At 31.8% G+C, this 24,344-nt stretch overlaps 1 protein-coding gene across 2 annotated transcripts in view; it reads right to left on the bottom strand.

Annotated features, from left to right (window-relative positions):
• Positions 1-24,344, bottom strand: part of LOC126891975 (DNA topoisomerase 2) — a 255,500-nt gene that overhangs the window by 142,043 nt on the left and 89,113 nt on the right. For both annotated transcript variants that reach the window (XM_050661332.1, XM_050661333.1), the window contains exons 9-10: positions 13,504-13,844; positions 7,206-7,407 (exon numbers count right to left, since the gene is read on the bottom strand). In XM_050661332.1, the coding sequence (XP_050517289.1) occupies positions 7,206-7,407; positions 13,504-13,844 (543 nt within the window). The remainder of the gene's footprint in view (positions 1-7,205; positions 7,408-13,503; positions 13,845-24,344) is intronic.

Raw genomic sequence — 24,344 nt, 5'->3', positions numbered from 1 at the left:
TGAGATGTGCTGTTATTGAATAATGTAAAAAATATCATGAACACAACACGTAACAAACACGGAAACATTAAGAAAGATGGAAAAGGCAAAAGAAATACTCAACACTATAAATGGAAGAAGAATGAGCCAAAATAAATATTCATTCTCTTCTTTTTCGTCAGACTCCCCTCGAGACTCAGATTCCTCTTCTACATGATCTGTAAATAGTTGTAAATATGTATTTAGAATTAATTAAAAATTAATTAGTGATTAATTAATTGAGTTGCTACGTATTCTTACTTATACAGTGAGCACGTAAAGGTTGGAATAAATTCATTTTCTAAAGAATGGATGATTTTGGAAAGAAATCCCGAAACCGGCCAATTTTTATTTTTAAATTACGACTTTTTGGCATATATATCATACTAGTGGCGTCACCCATCTGGGCGTGATGACGTCATCGATGATTTTTTTAAATGAGAATAGGGATCGTGTGCCAAATCAGATTTGTGACTGCATAGCTTCAATGATGAGGCATGAGGATGCTGAAATGGCTACATGGAGATGGTGGTCCAAATCTGAACCGAATATAAACAAAAATCTGCATTTATCTAATACTTAATACTTTTCCTTATATTATAAATTACATCACGTTTTTTATTTCTTAGTATATGAACAATGTAGCTCATTTTTCTTTGCTTCATAGTGTTGAGTATTTGTTTTGACTTTTTTATCTTTCTTAATGTTTCCGTGTTTGTTACGTGTTGCGTCCATGATATTTCTTACATTATTCGATAACACCACATCTCAACAATGGCAAGTCTATCTTCAGATGCGCCCGTGATTGTCCAGGTTTCGACTCCGTATAAAAGGACAGAGAATACGTAGCAACTCAATTAATTAATCACTAATTAATTTTTAATTAATTTTAAATACATATTACAACTATTTACAGATCATGTAGCAGATGAATCTGAGTCTCAAGGGGAGTCTGACGAAGAAGAAGACAATGAATATTTAAGCTCAGATGAGGAGTTTGAAGAAGAAGTACAAGATTCGGACACAGAATCAATTTAGTTTATACTTTTATACTTTTCTACCTATATCTTTATAATAATAAATCTGTCTTTTTCTATCATATTTGCAAAATCTATTGTATAGTACGTATTATTTTCCTTTAATTAAGAAAAAGTTACTTAAAATACTATAATTACTCTGACGTTTCGAGGCACAACAACATGGGATCGCCAGGTCACGTTATTTTTCTCGAGCGAACGGACTCGCTCAGGTACAACAGAGGACGCAAACAGCTATCGGTATACGCTCTTTCTCACACTCCTGTTTACCTATAGCGCTTTTCATTTATATGCACGCGTAATTTGTTCGATCACATGGCAGTTGGAAAATTTCACCAAAAAAACCTGTCTTTTTAGAATATTTATTTTTAATATTAACAAATACCCTGTTAAAATAATAATTGTACTTCCCTGTCCTGAAGGAATGTACATAGCTTTGCATGTATAGTTGTATATTTTATACTCGTTAATAGTATGTACAGATTCAGATGAAATCTTCTGAAGTTCAGATGCATCCCCTGAAAATAATCCTGGGGCGCCCATGCAAGTATCTTGCAGAGTTAAAATCGCTCTCAAATCGCCTGGCCTGTTTATTTTCTTTATATTTGAATATTTAAATTTATGTACTTTAAAGTCACGTCAATGATATTTTTTGTAATAACAATTTTTACCCTTTTTTTTAACTTTGGGGGGGATTTTTGGGGAAAATAACCGCTACCCTCCAGCCAGACCGGCATTTTTGTATTAGGCTATCATGGAAGAGTTACCTGAAAAATTTTCAGGTTGCCTAAAATACCTACTCAAAAATGTCTCACAGCTCTTATACTAAAACAATTGTATGTAGTAAATAAAATTAGTTATTAAAATGCAGTACTGCAAGCAAAATACAATTAATTAAATTTACCTTTATATAATAATTGCATATCATATCAATATTGTGAAGCAATATATAATTTTTCCTCTTAAATGACAATAGATATGAAATGTACGTCAATTTGACAATTTCAATTGACAATATGACTTATTTAAGAAAGTTGCAATATTTCTCCGCTATTCGCGCACGATCGTTTCGCGTATCCCTTCCGAGTACTTGCACACCGCGAATAGCCTTATTTCTTGACAATATCGTTATAATAATATTGTTGCTAAACTGGTTAATTTTCATTGTATGCCGGGTGTACGAATCAAACTGTGTTTTTTTCTTAAAGTTTGCATCACCCTGTGGAATATTCTAGCATTTGGATTCGCTTATGTTGGATAATAAAAAGTTAGGTGCTTTAACAACTAGACATGTTTTTTATCAATACAGGGTGTTTTTAAAAAATTTTGGCAAAGTTTAAGGGGTAATTCTGCATGAAAAATTAATGACAGTTTGCTTTATAAACTTATGTCCGCAAATGCTTCGTTTCCGAGATAGGGGGTGCTGAAATTTTTCTGACAAACTGACGATTTATTTATTACTTTAAAACAGGTTGAGATAATAGGTTTGTTCTAGCAAACAGTCAAACTAGTCAGAAACTGTCAGCAAACAGTTGGTCAATGAGAAAACATAATACAGTCACCACGGCTATCCCCTCTACTCGCGCTGGTCCACTATTCGCTGAAGGTTTCAAACCGTTTGAAACTGATGCTAGAACAAACCTAATATGCAAATGCAATTTGGTGGGTTTTATGACGTAGTTATTGCATATTTTTTGACATACATATTTTCGGTAAAAACACGTTTCAACTTAAAATGTTATGGGTTTGTAGACACCTAAAGACGATAGACGGGTATTATATACTACATTCGCTCTCGCGAGATTTTTTTTGACACTGACGTTAGTAATTTCTTTTTTGAAAAATTCAGTTGTCAGAAGTGACTGGAAATTACTACAAAACCAACGCACCTACTCATATCCAATATTATTAATAGTAAACAGACATAAAAATAACATAAACCTTACGCCAATCAATATTTATTTATTTAAACCATTATAATGTATTGATAGCAAATGAGAAAATTATTTATTGTACAAAATAAAAATATTTTGTAGAAATAAACTTCACAAAATTTTATGAGATTAGTAGACACTCCCACTATTTCTAATAATTCTTCTTTTTTTAATGAAAGATTAAGTTGATTTGAGTTGATTTTAGCAGTTAATAGTGTGAGGTAGGAATTTTTGTGTTGTACGTTTCCTATTCCGAATGTCTCAAAAAAAATCTCGCGAGAGCGAATGTAGTATAACATTCAGCTAAAAATTAAAAATTATTTTTGAAATTTTTTTCTGTTTCAAAAATTATGCGATATAGTCGAGGCATTGAAGGATTGAAGTGTCGATTTTTTTGCAGTAAGATGGATTTTAATGCGGATTGGTGCGTTGGATTCGTGAGAATGTCAGGAAATTTTGTGAACTAATGTAATGAATAAGAAATCTCAAATTGCATTTGTTCATTAGAAAAATGCATTTCAAAAGTGCATTTTGAAATAGGCAATTATTATAAATTTGTAACTCGGTAAATATTCTTACTCGGGGTTTTTGGGGTAGCTGAAAACGAATAGGAGGTCAGCGAGAGTGTGCAAACTACCAGGTGCCTGCAGCGGGTGTAATAAACGTCTTCCTCTGGAGTATTATGGTAAGTTGTTAAATAATTGGCCCAAACTTGTAACTCGGGGGGTTTTTGGGGTTGCTGAAAATGAATATGAGGTCGGCGAGAGTGTGCAAAGTACCTGGTGCCTGAAGCGGGTGTAATAAACGTCTTCCACTGGAGTATTATGGTAATTTATCATATAATTAGTTTAAACTCGTTACTAGGGGGTTTTTGGGGTAATCTATTTTCTTCGATGTAACTATAGTGATCGAAAAGGGTGGTATTTTTATTATAAATAAACATAAATTTTTATTATTTTAATATATTTATGGTTTAAAAAGTTCATTAAAATTCATTTTCTTCATCATTATCATCTTCTTCATTATTGTCTTCCTCCCTCGAGTCCAATGCAATATTTGTGCAATCAGAGCCTGCACAATTTTTGCAGGCTAAATTATAAACTAACCCATGCTTCGTGCACCCCAATGAGTTGCCGCAGTCTGACTTACAACTACAGAATATTAAATTTAAAATGTTTGGAGGACCAGGTGGCTGAGTCATTCTAACTGGAATTAATACATTATTTTGTAATTCCCATCCCCAATCGGTTGGGTTCATGTTATTGTCCTCTCCATGCAGCCAAATTTGTGTTTGTAAATATACCCTTTTTTAATGCTGGGTAAATGCATCAACAGATGAAAGAATTTTTCCAATGACAATCTTTTTATTTTTCGCAATAGCCATTAAGTACATTCTGTATCGGTAAGTTTCAGCTAATTGGATATTACTCAGTTTAAACTGCTCAGGAATATTCGGTTTCCTGAAACTTATCGGGGCATTGTACATAGCCATAAGAAGTTGGCAGCCGTGGTCAATAATTTCATTAAGGGGTACAACATACAGTAAACCAAATGTGCTTGAGAGTCTGGAAAAACCTCTGGAATATAACAAACTCAAAACTCCATAATATTCAACCCAGAATACCTCCCTTAAAAATACCAGCACTTAGTAGAAGGGACAAAGTTGTCATGGGAAGACTAAGAATTGGACATTGCCGTCTTACACATGGTTACCTGATGAGCCAGGGAAATCCTCCTTGGTGTCATACCTGCAACACATGTGTCACCGTCAAACACATACTAGTTGAGTGCCAGCTATACACGAACACCCGAAGACAACATAAACTGGATGAAGACAACATAAACTGGATGAAGACCCATCCACCACTCTTAGTGATAATAGTAACTTTAATAATGTGATAATGTTTCTCAAAGACTCTCGGTTATACTACGCCATATAAATGTTGTTTTTTATCATTTTGCTGATAATATAATTTCTTAATTTAAATTCTTAATTCTTGTAATTTAAACATATTGTAAACCTTACTTTTGTAACCGTGTCAATGGCCTGCGTTGCTGAGACACGTTAATTTAAATAAAAAAATTTTTTTTACACTTCTTTATAATAAATTATTTTAATAACAGGAAAACAAAATAGGAAAAAAAAACGTGTTCTGTTTTGCTTAGAGTGTAACCGTTATATTAGTGTATAGAGACGTGTGAGAGAGAAAGGCAATAATCCTACATGAAATTAGTCAAGAATGTATCAATACTGCCAACATAATTTTAAGCGCCAAATTTAAAAAAAAAATGGAGATCCTGAACAAAATAATCATGTTTTTTTATATGATATGAAATTAGAATTTAGTCGTTGCGATATTTATTTTCAGTGACCCCAAAGACCCCCCGAGTAACAAGTTTGGGCCAATTATTTAACAAATTACCATAAAAGACGTTTATTACACCTGCTGCAGGCACCAGGTAGTTTGCACACTCTCGCCGACCTCATATTCATTTTCAGCGACCCCAAAACCCCCCCGAGTAATGAGTTTAAGACAATTATATGATAAATTACCACAATACTCCAGAGGAAGACGTTTATTACACCCGCTGCAGGCACCTGGTAGTTTGCACACTCTCGCCGACCTCATATTCGTTTTCAGCGACCCCAAAAACCCCCGAGTAAGAAAATTTACCGAGTTGCAAATTTATAATAGTTGCCTATTTCAAAATGCACTTTTGAAATGCATTTTTCTTATGCACAAATGCAATTTCAGATTTCTTATTCATTACATTAGTTCACAAAATTTCTTGACATTCTCACGAATCCAACGCACCAAACTGCATTAAAATCCGTCTTACTGCGACAAAAATCGACAGTAAGGGCTTTTTTTGTGCTTCAATGTATCGACTAATACTTTTTGCGTTTTTTGCGTTATTATCAATAATAATATATTAATGTTATTATATAAAAGCAAGTAAAAGTAAATAACGCATTTAGCAAGTTTTTAAGGTTATGAATACAGAACATTAAATTAGTCTCGGTCTAAACCTGCTATTAGAGAGTCCATCGTTAGTCGCTGTTTATTAATGGGAAAAATGAATGTTATTGACTTGGGCCTCGAACTAAAGTCAGTCGGGCGTTCTTCTTCTTCTTAAAGTTCCATCTCCTATCGGAGGCTGGATATCATAATGGCTATGTTGGCTGCTGCTCTGAACAGTTGTAGTGAACTACAGTTAAACCATTCTCTAAGGTTCCTCAGCCAGGAGATCCGTCTTATTTCTTGGATCCTTCCTTGCATAATAATTCTCAGCAACTCATATTTTTCTCCTCTGGTAATGTGACCCAAATATTCCAGTTTTCTTGTTTTTATACTGTTCATAATTTCTAACTCCTTATTTAAACGTTGTAGCACTTCAACATTGGAAATCCTTTGAACCAACTGAATTTTCAATATTCTTCTGTAACACCACATTTCGAACACTTCTATTCTTCTTATGTGTTGTTTCTTCAATGTCCAAGCTTCCATTCCGTATAGCAATATAGAAAATATGTAGCATCTTAGAGACCTCAATCTGAGAGGCAACTGAAGGTATTTGTTTGTAAGCAGTGTCTTCATTTTAATAAATGCTTGCCTTGCAGTTTCAATTCGGACTTTAATTTCTTTGCTTTGGTCATTTTTGTCAACAACCCAGGTTCCCAGATATTTGTATGTCTTTACTTTTTCTATTTGGGTTTGCTCTATCATTAACCTTTTATTTCCATGTTGTGTTTTAGAGACAATCATAAATTTAGTTTTTTTCTTGTTTATTTTTAGTCCATATCGAATGCAATAATCGTTAATTCTATTTAACAATTTTTGTAGCGATTCCAGGGTGTCTGCCATTGTAACGATGTCATCAGGGAATCTTATGTTATTTACTTAAGTTATCGGGCGTTAGTCCGTGTTTATTAATAAAAGTGTTACGAGTTTAGTTTTTTACCTACATTCCAACAATGAGTCTTAAACGATAGATGAGAGTCAAAAGTCACTCCCAAAAACTTCACATCACTACAACTTAAAATACTTTCACCATTGTTGGCATTGGCAACACTTAGATCAGATTTGTAAAGTTTGCACGGGATGTAAATGATACAAATTTAGTTTTTTGAACATTAAACAGAAGCGACTGATTACTGGACCAGTTAGAGAATGTCTTTTCAATGAATTTGTTATTTTATCTTGAAAAAAATTACCTGACAGTCTAGTACCGAATTGACCTCTCGGTTCCAATAGATTTATGTTATTGCTGCCGACGAAATTTTGAGCCATGTTGACGATTGTCATCGCCAGGGAAGTATCGCCGTGATGGTAAGCGGCCTTTTCCATGACAGATCCGACCAATTGACTTACTTTGACTTCACGTTTGTCATTACGTTTAAAAGCAACATATAGGATCTGAAAAGTAATTCAACATCAGCATTATTATTAATTAAGCACACTACTATTTGCGGACGGCAAAATAATAAAAGAAACAGAAACAGAAACAAAAGACCAGCTATGAACTGATCGAATTCATTAAGATGCATCCAATGTTAAAATCAGGAAAATTCGAATAATTCTCTACAGCAGCGGTTCTCAATCTGTGGTACATGTACCACTGGTGGTACATATCACTATTTGCGGTAGTACACAAACACAAAAAAAATTTTTTACTAGATTTAAAATACAGATGCAGTAGAAATAAACAAACCAAGACACGTTAAATGCTACTAGGAGCACTCCCGAATCATAATTTACAATGTATAAACTTTGGAAATCATGATTTGGGATTTACAATATACAGCGTGTCTACTTAAGTTGGAAACATATGAGAAACTTTTTTATTATTAATTTTACGAAAAAATTAAATTAAAAGTAGACCATTTTAAAGGTAATTGATTTCTATTCCTATTACGTGTACCATTGCATATACCTAAAGTTACGTAGAAAAAAGTTACAGAACAATATTTGCGAAATAACAAGGAAAATTGCCCAAAATTGCTGTGAGTGGCGAACTTTGAAAAATCATATTTCGAAAACTGTAAATCCTAATGACCTCTACTACTAAACGACATTTTAAAGAGAAGATATGTAAGTTTTTTTTTCTGTGAAGCAGTGTCTATACCTATATCCCCGTGGACAAAAGTTATGGGACAAAGAACAAAATTTCTTTCTTTTGGGTTTCTTTGTGCTTTTTCTTTTGAATATATTTTTGTAAAAAAAAGTATATTTGACTTTTATATTTAGATAGGAAATTTAACCAGGAACAATATTTATGTAGACATATTTGTACCAAAAGTGCATGGAACTCACCCTAATGTAACCTGTGCCCAGGGACTAATTCACTTATTTCTCAAAAACGCACCCCTTTAAATGGTAGCACTCCGCGGTTTTTTCATATATAGATGTTCATTGACCATATCAAATAATAAAACCCCGTTAACGTTGTAGTTCCTTTTAGCTATCTTATTTTGAATATAATCAATAGCCTAGTATGCCAAGTCCGCAGATAGTGTGCTACTTTTTTTTATAAACAAAATGGCGCCCGAAAATCGTGTTTTATCAATTTTTGCTCTATAACTCCAAAGATTTTAACTTTACAAAAAAAACACCCAAATAAAAATTCACCGTAATTAAATTATGCATGGAGACGTGTTTTTCCCGATTTACTTCGACGAAAATTTTCCCCGGAAAATGCGGGGTTTTCCAACAAAATCTTGAATTTTCAACTAAAATTTTAGACAAGTAATTGTTTATCAATAATTAAATAACTTCTCTACTAATATAATATCTCTTTTCATATAGATTATAATTCCAGAAGCCGATGGAAATTGAGTTAACAGTTTAGCAACAATTGAATTGTTAATTAAAAATTTACGGTCACTATAATAAACACAATAATTATGATACATAAGAATAACTATGAGTTTTTTTATAAAAAGACACTGTACCTATCTAATGTACTTTACAGAATTGAAATCGGACTATTTAAGCGGCCTCAGGAATATTTTAAAATTATAAACAATTTTTTGGCTTATAAACAAATAGAATATCTCGGGAAATATAGAATTAAATTAAATCATGAAAATGGTATTGAAAAAAAAAGCGACATGACGCTTCTTTTAAAATAAAAAACGTTTAATAGTGATGAGTGTTTCCTGAGATACAAGCGGTCAAAGTTGACCGGCATTTACGGCAAAGATATAAACAATACGATCATAATTTTCAAACCATCACCTTTTCGTTTTCGTCCTCTTTCTCCACACCAATTTTCATATCTTTAGAATAATCATAACATACATTATTATAATAAAAACATATATTATTATAATAAACTTTTTAGATAAGTAATTGTTTATCAATAATTAAATAACTTGGTATAGCCCAGTAAATGAACGGGAAATACGGCGATACCGTGTAATTTTCAGGGGCAACTCCGAATTGCATGAAAATTTGGATATAGGTTCTACTTACCCTCCACTTCAAAGTTGAAATTGTACCGTTTGTTGCTTTTACTTGGGGGTGACAGTCACCCCTTCTCGGGGGTGAAAAAAAATTATTCAAGATAAGACCGCAAATGGATAAATTGACTGATTTTAAGCAACTTTTGTTCTATACAGTTTTTTATGTAAGTCAATACTTTTCGAGTTATTTTCAATTGAAAATGTTTATTTTTCGACAAAAAAACTACGTTTTCGGACGGTTTTTCGCAAATAACTCAAAAAGTAAATACTTGATCGAAAAAAATATCCTTAGCAAAAGTGTAGCTTATAAAAAACTGAAAAAAATGTGTATCAATAAAGTCTATCAATCGAGGAAATACAAAGTTGTAGCTCATGGAAAATACGTTCTTGTGCGTCTAATTCCAAATCAAATATTTCAAGGTGAAATCATCGAAAAATGAAGCACTTTTCGGGAAAAACCTATTTAAACTTTCTTAAAGTGTTTATAAAAAGCTTTATTAGAATTGTTCATAAAAGTTTCTAGCACTGAAAATAAGCGAGCTATGCTCAAAATAAAGTTGGCCCTCTTTTTTTGTAAAAAAATCATGCAAGTCTCCCCGTGTTTAGCTCCTCAAATGAAATTAATCGCTACCGCTTTACAAACAATTTAATTACTTATCTATATTTTATATAATCTGTCAGTCTCACCGGTTTAAAGTGCTTATTTTTGAAAGGGTTATAGTTAAAAAAGCTTGAACGGGTCACTATCACGAGTGTATGCAAATTTGGAACAGCCATATTTTAATCATAACCATATCTTAACAAATTTTTGTCTTGCGGAAAAACAAAATGAAACAATTTATAATAACAAAACCTATATAGATTTTTCTTATAACTAATACTTTTTAAGTTATTTTGAAAAAGGGAAATTTTTCAAAAATTTTGTTTTACTATAAAACAATTTTTTTTTTAAATAAGCACTTCAAGTTAATCAAACTTACAGATCATATAAACAATATACATACAGTTAAAACAAATGGTAAAGCGGTAACGATTAATTTTATTTAGGGTGCTAAATAGAGGGAAGCTTTCACAATTTTTTTTTACCAAAAAAAGGGGCTAACTTTTTTTTTCAGTGTAACTCGTTTATTTTTGGTGCTAGAAACTTTTGTAAAAAACAATTATAAATCTTTTTTTAGGTACTTTAAAAATGTTAATAAGCTTTTCCCAAAAAGTTCTTAATTTTTCGGTGATTTCGCGTTGACTTATTCGATTTGGAATTAGACGAATAAGAACGTATTTTCATGAGCTACAACTTTGCTTTTTCTCAATTTATATACTTTACTGATACACCATTTTTTTTTGTTTTTTTATAAGCTACACTTTTGCTAAGAATATTTTTTCGATAAAATATTTACTTTTTGAGTTATTTGCGAAAAACTGTCTGAAAACGTAGTTTTTTTGTAGACAAATCAACATTTTCAATTGCGAATAACGCGAAAAGTATTGACTTAGGTAAAAAACTTAATAGAACGAAAGTTGCTTATAATCGGTCAATTTATCCATTTCCGGGCATATTTTAAACACACGATTTTCACCCCCTAAGAAGGGGTGACTGACACCCCCCAAGTAAAAGCAACCAAAGGGACAAATTCAACTTTGAAGTGGAGGGTAAGTAGAACCTAAATCCAAATTTTCATACAATTCGGACTTGCCCCTGAAAATTACACTCCAAAACGGTCATTTATTGGGCTAGTAATATATAAGCTCTTTTCTAATAGATAATAATTCCAGAAGCCCATGGAAATTGAATGAACAGTTTAGCAACAATTAAATTGTTAATTAAAAATTTACGGTCGCTATAATAACCACAATAATTATGATACGTAAGAATAACAATAATTTTTTATTAAAAAGACACTGTACCTATCTAATGTACTTTACAGAATTGAAATTGGACTATTTAAGTGGCCTCAGGAATATTTTAAAATTATAAACAATTTTTTGGCTTATAAACAATTAGAATATCTCGGGAAATATTGAATTAAATTAAATCATGAAATCGGTATTGGAAAAAAGCGGCAGGACGCTTCTTTTAAAAGAAAAAACGTTTAATTGTGATAAGTGGTTCCTGAGATACAACTGGTCGAATTTGACCGGCATTTACGGCAAATATATAAACAATAGGATCATGATTTTTAAACCATCACCTTTTTAGTTTTGTCCTCATTCTCCACACCAATTTTCATATCTTTAAAACACTCATAACATATTTTATTATAATAAAAACTATCGATATTACGAGTGAAAATTGCCAAAAATAGCAAAATTCCAATCAAAAATTAGGTTGGAGAAAATGCAAACTCAAAAGTTCAAAGTCGGTATACGTTAAAAAAATGCATTTTCTCGGCTTCCCATGGAGCAATTTTCTTCATTATTTTTTTGTTCCCAAGTAACTCGAGTAGAGCCATCTAACTAATGCATTATTAAATGTCAAACTTGGTTTTGTTTTGTTATAATAAATTAATTTTTTTATTATAACAAATTTTTTAAATTTGTTTAAATAAAGATTGTTTAAATAATTGTACAGCTTTCAAATGAGAATATTTGTATTTTTAACGTTAAAAAGGTACACTTGTAGTAAGTTTATCTAAAAAAAGTCTACAACTGGAAAAAATATGCAGTTTTCTTTTCTTATAAATAAATTAATCTATTATAACAAAACAAAAACAAATTTGACATTTATTAATACGTTAGTTAGATGGCTCTACTCGAGTTACTTAACAACAAAAAAAGAATGAAGAAAATTGCTCCCGGAAGCTGAGAAAATGCATTTTTTTTTAACTTATATCGATTTTGAACTTTGAGATTCCATTTTCTTCAACCTAATTTTTGATTGGAATTTTGCTATTTTTCGCAATTTTCAGTCGTAATATCGATAGTTTTTATTATAATAAAATATGTTGAGTATTTTAAAGATATGAAAATTGGTGTGAAGAAAGAGGACCGAAATAAAAAAGTAATGGTTTGAAAATTATGATCCTATTGTTTATATATTTGCCTTAAATGCCGGTCAACTTTGACCGCTTGTATCTCAGGAACTACTCATCACAATTAAACGTTTTTTATTTTAAAAGAAGCGTCATGCCGCTTTTTTTTTTCAATACCGTTTTCATGATTTAATTTAATATTTTCCCGAGATATTCTATTTGTTTATAAGCCAAAAAATTGTTTATAATTTTAAAATATTCCTGAGGCCGCTTAAATAGTCCGATTTCAATTCTGTAAAGTATATTAGATAGGTACAGTGCTTTTTTTATACAAAAATCATAGTTATTCTTATGTATCATTCTGACGGTTTTCGTTTCCAGATCATTGTAATTTAATTACGGTGAATTTTTGTTACAGTGTTTTTGGTGTAAAGTTAAAATCTTTGGAGTTATAGAGCAAAAATTGAAAAAAACACGATTTTCGGGCGCCATTTTTGTTTATAAAAAAGTAGCACACCATCTGCGGACTTTGCATACCTATATTATTGATATATACAATCATAAGATTAGATTCCAGCAATAAAATTGCTGGTAAATAACTTTTCCCAAAAATGGGCTATTCTCGGATAATATGCCCAGACTATTATGGCTCCGAAACCTTTGTCACAGAACAGGCCTATCAGCAGATGAATTGCTACTTTACATGCCGCGCAAGACCGAGAACAATATCGGCAAATTGTCATGGAATTTACCGACGCCTAAAATATGGGCACGATACTACAAAGAAGGAGTATTATACAGCGTATTACAAGTATGCGATGCAGTATACAGGGATCAAGGATAGGCCATGCAAACTAAATGAGAATTTTCTTGACAACATTGTCGCTCTTCGCGGCAGCGGGCGTGAAAGATAGTATTAGGCCGGTACTTTGTGGAATACAAAAGGAGGATTTATTTATGATAATTCACAGAATGGGCGAAATATGGCAAATCCGCTTGCAATATATAACCATACTGATTCTAACGTTTGAAACGCAGTATTGTTGAATATATTCAAGTATAGCTAAAAATATATTTACCTTTCTCTGTCCAGGCTTTAATCCATCCACTACGCTCGGTATGGATCTGACGTTATCACCATTTGAAAACAGTATCAATTCCATATTGATAAAGTCAGAGAAGGTTACGAATTTAGTATCTTTAGCGTAAAGATATTTCTCGGACAGTCCAATCTCCTTTCTCCTTTTAGACTCAACCATAAAATTAGTCAACCATTCTTTACGATTGTCGGCCTGTTTTTTACTGAAGGCCAAAAGAATGTGATCGTCATCTTGTTGGCCGCTGTATTTAAATTTGATTCTATGTCGATCCATGTTACTGAAGTACTCTCGGCCTTCCTTGGCATCGGAAGTACCCAACCCTAAAAAAGAAAGTGGTTTAATAACATCAGAAACAGACATTACATATAAGTCCGTCCGCTATAACTTTTCCCATGCGGTATGATTCATTTTAAATCAAATTAAGTCAAAACAAAAAGTGAAGCGTACGCTGTTGTGTGTAGTATATAGTATACAAAATGTATACACACATCGACGTTCGTTTCAATTTATGTTTTGAGTTAATTTAATTGAAAATGAATCGTACCGCATGGAAAAAGTTATAGCGGACGGACTTATATACTAATCTACAGTATACGCCAGTCAATGAGCAAAAATAGGATATTACCTCCGAATTCTATCCTACTGCATGGATTTGGATTTTAACGAAATTTTGGGAATAGCCTCTACTTATCTCCTATTTCAAAGTCTACCCTATGTCGATGTGTGCTTTTTATCTTGGGGGTGGTTCCCACCCCTTTTTAGGGGTAGAAAATTTCTTGGTTAAAATAACCACGGAAGTGGCTAGAGAACTTAATTGTAAGCAAAAACTGCCCTATAATTTTTTTTGAAAACTCAATATTTTTTGAGTTATTCGTGGTTGAAAATTGGTCATTTTCATTGAAACAGCACCTTTTTGAACGGTTTTTTGCAAATATCTTAAAAACTATGCATCTATCTAAAATAACTATATAAAACATTTTTGTAGCTTATAAAAAACCAAAGAGACTAGTTCCTTCATAAATCTTCTAGTTATAATATAAAAAGAGATATGGTAGGTGAAAATAAACTTACGTGCATAAAATCGGCCCACTTAAAAATTTGGTCATTTTTGATGTCTCATATTCCTAAACCCGTTGGCCGATTTAAGAGATTTTTTTGAACATGTTATAGCTTGATTATTTAAAAATACCACTGGAATAATATTGTTGCTAAACAGGTATTTTCATTGTATACCAAACTGTGTTTTTTCTCAAAGTTCGCATCACGCTGTGGAATATTCTAGCATTTATAAAATACTGAAATTAAAACCCAACTATAGCCTCAGGTTTTCTCAACATTATGTTTTTTTATTCATTCGTTTATGTTGGGTAATAAAAAAGTTAGGTACTTTAACAACTAGACACGTTCTTCATCAATACACGGTGTTTTTTAAATAAGTGCGAAAAAAGGGGTAATTCTGCATGAAAAAATAATGACAGTTGGCTTTATAAACGTATATCCGCCATGTTTCGTTTCCGAGATACGGGATGTTGAATTTTTTCTTACAAACTGACGATTTATTTATTGCTTTAAAACCAGTTGAGATATGCAAATGAAATTTGGTACGTTTTAAGAGATAGTTATTGTGGATTTTTTTAGATAAAATTAAGAATTTTATATTCACCAATAGCGTGCATACGGGTAATATGATTGGTCATATTACAAGTATGCGCGTTAATGGTGAATATTAAATTCTTAATACTACGTCAAAAAATGTGCAATAACTACGTCTTAAAACCCACCAAATTTCATTGGCATATCTCAACCGGTTTTAAAGCAATTAAATAAATCATCAGTTTGTAAGAAAAAATTCAACATCCCGTATCTCGGAAACGAAACATTTGCGGGCATACGTTTATAAAGTCAACTGTCATTATTTATTGTATTGATGAAGAACATGTGTAGTTGATAAAGTACCTAACTTTTTTGTTATCGGACATAAACGAATGAATAAAAAAACATAATGTTAAGAAAACCTGAGGCTATAGTTGGGTTTTAATTTCAGTATTTTATAAATGCTAGAATATTCCAGAGGGTGATGCGAACTTTGAGAAAAAAAAAACACAGTTTGATTCGTACACCCGGTATACAATGAAAATTTACCTCTTTAGCAACAATATTATTCCAGTGGTATTAGAATCAAGCTAGAACATGTTCAAAAATCACTTAAATCGGCCAACGGGTTTAGGAAATATGAGACATCAAAAATGACCAAATTTTTAAGTGGGCCGATTTCTATGCACGTAAGTTTAGTTTGTTTTTTTGGTGCATGCTCAAATCGTTGTATTCAACTTGAAATAACAGACAAACGGTCGATTTTAGGTGTATAATGTTACTAACACCTTTTGTAGTGCTTAACAAGATCTTTAAAATGAGCAATATTAAAGGTATATTACATTCAAACTAAGCGAGATATGCTGCAAAAAAATTGATGATTAATGTATTTTAAGAAAAAATGAGAAGTATATTTAACCTCTCATCCACCAGAATTTTAATGCATCATTTTACTTCTACAATACCTTTTATTAAAGTATTATGGACGGGTTCAAAATGAATGGTTTTTGAAAAAAAAAATAAGATCAATTTATAGAGCGCATTTTTAGATTTCCTTAAAAATCTTCTTTTTCTACATGTAACTTGAAAATGATAAGAGATACAATAATGAAACATAAAACAAAATTTTTACTTAACAAAATCCTACATTTTTGTGTGTTACCTTTTTTTCGTATCTCTTATCATTTTCCAGTTACATGGAGAAAAAGAAAGATTCTTAAGAAAATTTAAAAATGCGCTCTATAATTTGATCTTATTTTTTTTTCAAAAACTATCCATTTTAAACCCGTCCAACTTTTTGAACATAGAAACAACACTATAATAAAAAGTGTTGTAGAAGGAAAACGATGCATTTAAATTCTGATGGATGAGCGGTTAAATTAACTTACATTTTTTTTTTAAATTCCATTAGTCATCATTTTTTTTTGCAGCATATCTCACTTACTTTGAATGTAATCGACATTTAATGTGGCTCATTCTAAAGGTCTTTTTAATTACTACAAAAGGTATTGGTAGCATTATACAACTACAATCGACCGTTTCTCTTTTATTTCAAGTTGAATACACCGATTTCAGCATGCACCAAAAAAAAAACTTTTCTCACCTACCACATCGCTTTTGGTAATAGAACTAGAAGATATACGAAGGAACGAATCTCTTTGTATTTTTATAAGCTACAAAAATGTTTTGTATAGTTTTTCTCGTTAGACGCATAGATTGTAAGGTATTCGCAAAAAACCGCCCGAAAAGGTGTCATTTTTCAATGAAAACGGCCAATTTTCAACCACGAATAACTCAAAAATTATTGAGTTTTCAAAAAAAAATTATTGAACAGTTTTTGTTTAGTTAGGTTCTCTAGCCACTTCCGTGGGTATTTCAACCAAAAAAATGTTACACCCCTGAGAAGGGGTGGGAACCACCCCTAAGATAAAAGCGCACATCGACATAGGGTAGACTTTGTTTCTTGAGCTTTTCTCTACTTATTGTGAAAATATCAACTAAATCGATGTAGTAGGATGGAATTCGGAGCCAAATAACCTCATTGGCTGCCCTATAGTCCATTCTTTCACGGTATTTGCTCTAAATTTTAAAGAACCGCTTGGATTGACATGAAATTTGGCATACATATAGCTTACATGTCAACGAAAAAAAGTGATATTGTGCCGATGTGTGCTTTTGTCCTGGGGGTGACTTTCACCCCCTATTGGGGGTGAAAAAATATATGTCCAAACTAAGTCCTGAAATGGGTAAACTGACTAATTTTAATTAACTTTTGTTCTATAGAGCTTTTTCGCCAAGTCAACACTTTTCGAGTTATTTGCAAGTGAATATGTTCATTCTTCAACAAAATAACCACATTTTTAGACGGTTTTTCGCAAATAACTCAAAAAGTAAGTACTTTGTCGAAAAAAACGTTCTTAGCAAAAATATAGCCTATACAAAAGTAAAAAAAAAAAATGGTGTACGCGTTAGGTCTCTGGATCTCGTAGAACCAGAGTTATAGCCAATGAAAAATAGATTAATATTCACCAAATTTCAAATAGAATAATTCGACGTGAAATATCCAAAAAATTAAGCACTTTTTGGGGAAAACCTGTTATATCTTTTTTAAAGTGTTTAAAAAAAGCTTTATTTCTGTCTTTACAAAAAGTTTCTAGCATTAAATTTAAGCAAGTAACGCTCAAAATAATGTTGGTCCCTTCTGTTTTTGCAAAAAAAATCGGGAAGACCACCCCCTAATTAGCAACTTAAATTAATCGTTACCGCTCCACAAATTATTTTACTTATGTTGTGTTTATATGATCTGTAAGTTTGATCGATTCAAAGTGCTTATTTTGAAAAATAGACTTTTTTTCAAAATAACTTAAAAATTGTTAGAGATACCAAAAATCTCGAAAAACAAAAAAAGTCAGATTTGCTTTTCTGAATATCATGTATTTTTTTGGTTTTCTGTTAGACAAACATTGATTAAGATTTGGTGTTTCTAAATTTGCATACATTCGTGATCAGTGACTCGTTCAACCCCTTTTAACTACAGCCCTTTCAATAATAAGGACTTTTAACCGATGAAACTTACAGATCATATAAACAATATATACACGAGTCAAGAAACTTGTGAAGTTGTAACGATTAAGTTCATTTAAGATACTAATTAGGGGGTGATTTTCTCGATTTTTTTACCAAAACCAAAAGGGACTAACTTTATTTTGAGCGTAACTTGTTTAGTTTTGATGCTAGAATTTTTTTTTATAAAACAAAAATGAACACATTAAACACTTTAAATAAGTTGTAATGAGTTTTCCCCGAAATGTGCTTCGTTTTTGGTTATTTCACGTTAAAGTAATTCATTTGGAATTTGACGAATATGAACCTTTTTTTCGAATCAGTTCGACGTCAGCAGATGTAGGCAACTCCGAATTGCATGAAAATTTGGATTTAGGTTCTACTTACCCTCCACTTCAAAGTTGAATTTGTGCCGTTGGTTGCTTTTACTTGGGCAGTGACAGTCACCCCTTCTCGGGAGGTGACAAACGCGTGTTTAAAATAAGGCCGGAAATGGATAAATTGACTTATTTTAAGCACCTTTTGTTCTATAAAGTTTTTTACGTAAGTCAATACTTTTCGAGTTATTCGCGATTTAAAATGTTGATTTTTTGACAAAAATCTACGTTTTCAGACCGTTTTTCCCAAATAACTCAAAAAGTAAGTAGTTTATCGAAAAAAATATTTTTAGCAAAAGTGCAGCCTATAAAACACGAAAAAAATGGTGTACCAGTAAAATCTCCAAATTGAGTAGAAGCAAAGTTGTAGCTAAAAAAAATACGTTCTTATTCGTCTAATTCCAAATCGAATAATTCAACGCGAAATCACCGAAGAAAGAAGCGTTTTTCGGGAAAACCTTATCAACATTATTAAAGTATCGGAAAAAAGCTTATTAATTGTTTTTTGCACAAGTTTATAGCACCAAAAATAAACGAGTTACACTGAAAAAAAAAGTTGGCAACTTTTTTTGTTAAAAAAATCGTGAAAACCTCCCTCTATTTAGCACCCTAAATGAAATTAATCGTTTGGCTTTACCATCTATTTTAACTGTATGTGTATTGTTTATATGATCTGTAAGTTTGACTGGTTTGAAGTGCTTATTTTTAAAAACATTTGGTTTTATAGTAAAAAAAATTTTCTAAAAATTTTTGAAAAATTTAATTTTTTCAAAATAACTTAAAAAGTATTAGTGATAAGAAAAATCTTAAAGAGTAGAAAAATGTAGGTTTTGCTATTATAAATATGCTAGTTTATTTTGTTTCTCCGTAAGACAAAAATTGGTTAAGATATGGCTGTTCAAAATTTACATACACTCGTGATTAGTGACCCATTCAAGCTTTCTCAATTATAGCTCTTTCAAAAATAAACACTTTAAACCGGTGAGACTGACAGATCATATAAAACATAGACAGGTAAGTACTTGTTTGTAAAGCGATAGCGATTAATTTCATTTGGGGAGCTAAACAGGCGAGATTTTCATGATTTTTTACAAAAAAAAAGAGGGCCAACTTTCTTTTGAGCGTAACTCGCTTATTTTTAATGGTAAAACTTTCGGAAACAAATAAAACAAAGCTTTTTATAAACTCTTTAAAAAAGTTTAAATGGTTTTTTCCCGAAAAGTGCTTAATTTTCCGGTGATTTCACCTTGAAATATTCGATTTTCAATTAGACGAATAGGAATGTATTTTTCATGAGCTACAACTTTGTTTTTATTTGATTGAGAGACTTTACTGATACACCATTTTTTTGGTTTTTTATAAGCTACACTTTTGATAAGATTATTTTTTTCGATAAAATATTTACTTTTTGAGTTATTTGCGAAAAACCGCCTAAAAACGTAGTTTTTTTGTCGAAAAATCAACATTTTCAATGACAAATAACTCGAAAAGTATTGACTTACGTAAAAAACTCTATAGAACAAAATTTGCTTAACATCAGTCAATTTATCCATTTCCGGTCTTATCTTGAACATATTTGTATTCACCCCCGAGAAGAGGTGACTGTCACCCCCCAAGTAAAAGCAATCAACGGCACAATTTCAACTTTGAAGTGGAGGGTAAGTAGAACCTAAATTAAAATTTTCATGCAATTCGGAGTTGCCCCTGAAAATTACACGGTATCGCCGAATTTCCCGTCCATTTACTGGGCTAATGTAGGTAGCGACGATAGCCTAGTATTATGTAAAATAGGAATCAGGAATGGTTGGTGTCCACTTTTGTAACAATACCAAAAACAATATATGCAAAAGATTGTTTAGAGTTTAGACTATACAGGGTGAGGCAGATAAAGGGCCTATTAGAAATATCTCGAAAACTAAAGGTAAGAAAATCATAAAAATTGTTATACAGGGGTTTTGAGGTGTGAGCTATTTAATGAAAATATTTTGGTCCCTTTGCTGCTTCCGGTTATACCGGAAGTTGATTATAACTTCGTTTTTTTAAATGGGACACCCTGTATATTTTTACATTTTTGGATTCTCCTCGATTTCTTCTTTCTTTAAATATAAAGTTTTGTAATATTATACAGGGTAGGTTAAAAGATAATTACGTTTTCTTATTAATTTCGTAGCAAAATTCACACCCTGTAGGCTTGTAGTTGTTTGGCATAATAAATTCTATTTATGTTAAAATGATTTTTAATATAGTCTTGTATTGTTAACAATTATTAGTATAGGTAAATTTTTCGTTTTAGTATACAGGGTTGGTCGAAACACGGAATGAGTATTTTCTGAGTTTTCTTAAATGGAACACCCTGTATTTTAGTATTGTAATGAAATGTTGTTTTATGGTACATTTTAATTACTTAAGCACTCCCTATACCTAACTGCTTTAATTTGTGAGTTATTGGTGATTCAAGCAAAACATTAATTGCAACACACAATATGTGAAATTGTATTAGGTTGGCCGTGAAAATATTCAATCACAAATAATTTTTTGGAAATAAATACATATTAATCTAGACTGATACTTAAAATTGCCAATAATGGTTGAACTGTCAAAATACCATCGAAGTTAAGATTGTTGGTGCGATTAACAATTAAGCACAAATTAAAGCTTGACAGAACATTTTACGGAAAAGCTTGAAGGAGATGGGAGTGAGACGAACCCTGATATACCATTAGACCAAGCAGACAACAGAGAAAAGAGTCCACCAACAATAGCCTAGATTAGAACAGCAGTAGACAAATTAAAGAACAATAAATCACCGGGATCGGATCAAGTAGCATCGGAATTACTGAAGGAAGGAGGAGACGCACTACAGAAAACAATACATGTATTGATAACAAAGATATGGTCAAATAAACAGCTACCAGCGGAGTGGAATAGTGGTATTATTGTACCATTACATAAAAAAGGGAATCAGTTAGAATGTGGAAACTACCGTGGAATCACGCTGCTGAATGCAGCATACAAAATAATGTCCAACGTCATTTATGAAAGACTTAGACCACACGATGAAAAAATAGTTGGCAGGTACCAAAGTGGCTTCTGTAGACAGAAGTCAACAATAGACCAGATATTTGTTCTGCGACAGATCCTCGAAAAAACAAGTGAACATAACATCGACACACATCATCTCTTCATAGACTTCGAAAGCGCATATGATAATATAAACCGAGAATTCTTAATAAAAGCAATGAAAGAATTTAATATACCAACACAACTAATAGAACTGATAAAAGAATCTCTAAAAGTAGAAAGTAAAATCCGGATACAAAACGAACTAACGGAAACAATAGATGTGAAAAAGGGACTATGCCAGGGAGACGCTCTATCATGCATCTTGTTCAACATTGTACTCGAGAAAATAATGAGGGACACAACAGTCAATATTCGAGGAACAATAATTAATAAAAGCGTGCAAATACTAGCATTTGCAGATGATGTTGACATAATCGCAAGATCAAGAAGAGAAATGATAGAGGCATTCAATCAATTAGAACGTTGAAGACACCACGGGTATTATATAGATAATAATGCTTTCGGGCAACGTATATTAGTCCAGAGAAGTAAGATTTTTCTCGTGACACATCCCCCTCCAGGCCGAAACCAAATTTTTTGAGTAGTATGGACATCTATATTAATAACCTTTATGTTTCCTGCAGCCGATTTTGATGATATACATAGTTATAAACAAATGAAGCTCAACAAATGGTAAATTTTCGCTTTTTTCGTCTATAACCGAAAAGTTAAGCATTTTAAACAAATTTGAGAGTAAGAAACTCATAAAACGTCTAAAAAATTTCAATATCGCGTTCGCTGAATATGTCTATCCTTATTGGTTGCTTAGAAAATTGCAAAATAAATAATTTTGAGTTTTTATAAATATTCATAAATTATGTAAAAATTAACTTAGAACCTCCCTATTAAGCGAATTGCTGAGACTTCGGGTGCTTCAATTATATTTTAAATTTCAAAGCAATTGGTCAAATAGTTTAAAAGTTATTTAATTTGTTTTTCCCAAATTCATTTTTTTTGCAACACTATAAGTCAGAAAATTATGAGGTTTCAGTAAGACTTCTGACAGTTTATGGAAGAACATTTATACTATTGACTTAATTAAAAAAAATGACAAAAAGTAACAGTGTAAAATTATTTTGCAAAAACACGTCGATTTTTTGCTTACTTATAAACAATTAGAATAACTTTTTAACCGTTACCCGTAGAAAAATAATTTTTTCATATTTGGAAAGACTGAATTTTTATACACATTTAGAAAGAAAAACAATTGTCCTAGGTCAATTAGGGACGAAGTTAGCCCCCCCTTTTTTAATTCACATGTTTTTGCAAAATAATTTTGCGGTATTTAGAATTATTTTTTGTCATTTTTTTTAACTAAATTAATAGTATAAATCTTCTTCTTTCATAAACTATCCAAATTATTAGTGTAACTTCATCATTTTCTGACTTATAGCGTTGCAAAAAAAATAATTTTGGATAAACAAATTTTTGGATAAACCTTTTAAACTATTTGACCAATTGCTTTGAAATTTAGGGTATGATTTAAGCACCAGAAGTCTCAGAATTCCCTGTGATAAGAACGTTTTAAGTTAATTTTTACAGAAGTTATGAATATTTATAAAAACTCAAAATTTATGATTTATTTGGCAATTTCCTAAGCAACCAATAAGGATAGACATATTCAGCGAACGCCATATTGAATTTTTTCAATCACACATCATCTCTTCATAGACTTCGAAAGCGCATATGACAATATAAACCGAGAATTCTTAATAAAAACAATGAAAGAATTTAATATACCAACACAACTAATAGAACTGATAAAAGAATCTCTAAAAGTAGAAAGTAAAATCCGGATACAAAACGAACTAACGGAAACAATAGATGTGAAAAAGGGACTACGCCAGGGAGACGCTCTATCATGCATCTTGTTCAACATTGTACTCGAGAAAATAATGAGGGACGCAACAGTCAATACTCGAGGAACAATAATTAATAAAAGCGTGCAAATACTAGCATTTGCAGATGATGTTGACATAATCGCAAGATCAAGAAGAGAAATGATAGAGGCATTCAATCAAATAGAACGAGCTGCACAAAATAGTGGCCTTAAAATCAACCAGAACAAAACAAAATATATGCAGGTAAGTAAAAACACAGAAATAAGGCAGCCACAAAATATAACAATAGGAGAATACAACATTGAGGGGGTAAAAAACTTTACATACTTGGGATCCCTAGTCACATCTGATAATAACGTAGCAGAGGAAGTGAAGAGGCAAATATTTATTGAAAATAAAAGTTACCATGGCTTAATTCGGCAACTAAGATCAGACAACGTCGCAAGGAAAACAAAATGCCAAATATACAAAACCCTAATAAGACCGTACTCACATACGGCTCAGAAACCTGGACACTCACTAAAAGAGAGGAAACATTGCTAGACACCTTTGAAAGAAAAATCTTGCGACACATATATAAGGGCACAAAAGAAAATGGAATTTGGCGAAGAAGGTACAACTTTGAACTATACGAAATATACCAGGATCCGGATATCATAACATTCATTAAAATAGGACGGCTGCGTTGGATGGGACATGTAGAAAGAATGGAAGAAGGCGAAATACCAAACAAAATATTCAAACAGATGCCAGTAGGAAAAAGAACAAGAGGAAGACCGAAGCTGAGATATTTAGAACAAATAGAAAATGATATAAAAACCTT

Source organism: Diabrotica virgifera, chromosome 9 (genome assembly GCF_917563875.1).
Source record: "Diabrotica virgifera virgifera chromosome 9, PGI_DIABVI_V3a".
In the NCBI taxonomy this organism is placed as follows: domain Eukaryota; kingdom Metazoa; phylum Arthropoda; class Insecta; order Coleoptera; family Chrysomelidae; genus Diabrotica; species Diabrotica virgifera.
The sequence above is the reverse complement of the archived record's forward strand: the minus strand, read 5'-3'. Positions and strand labels throughout refer to the sequence as shown.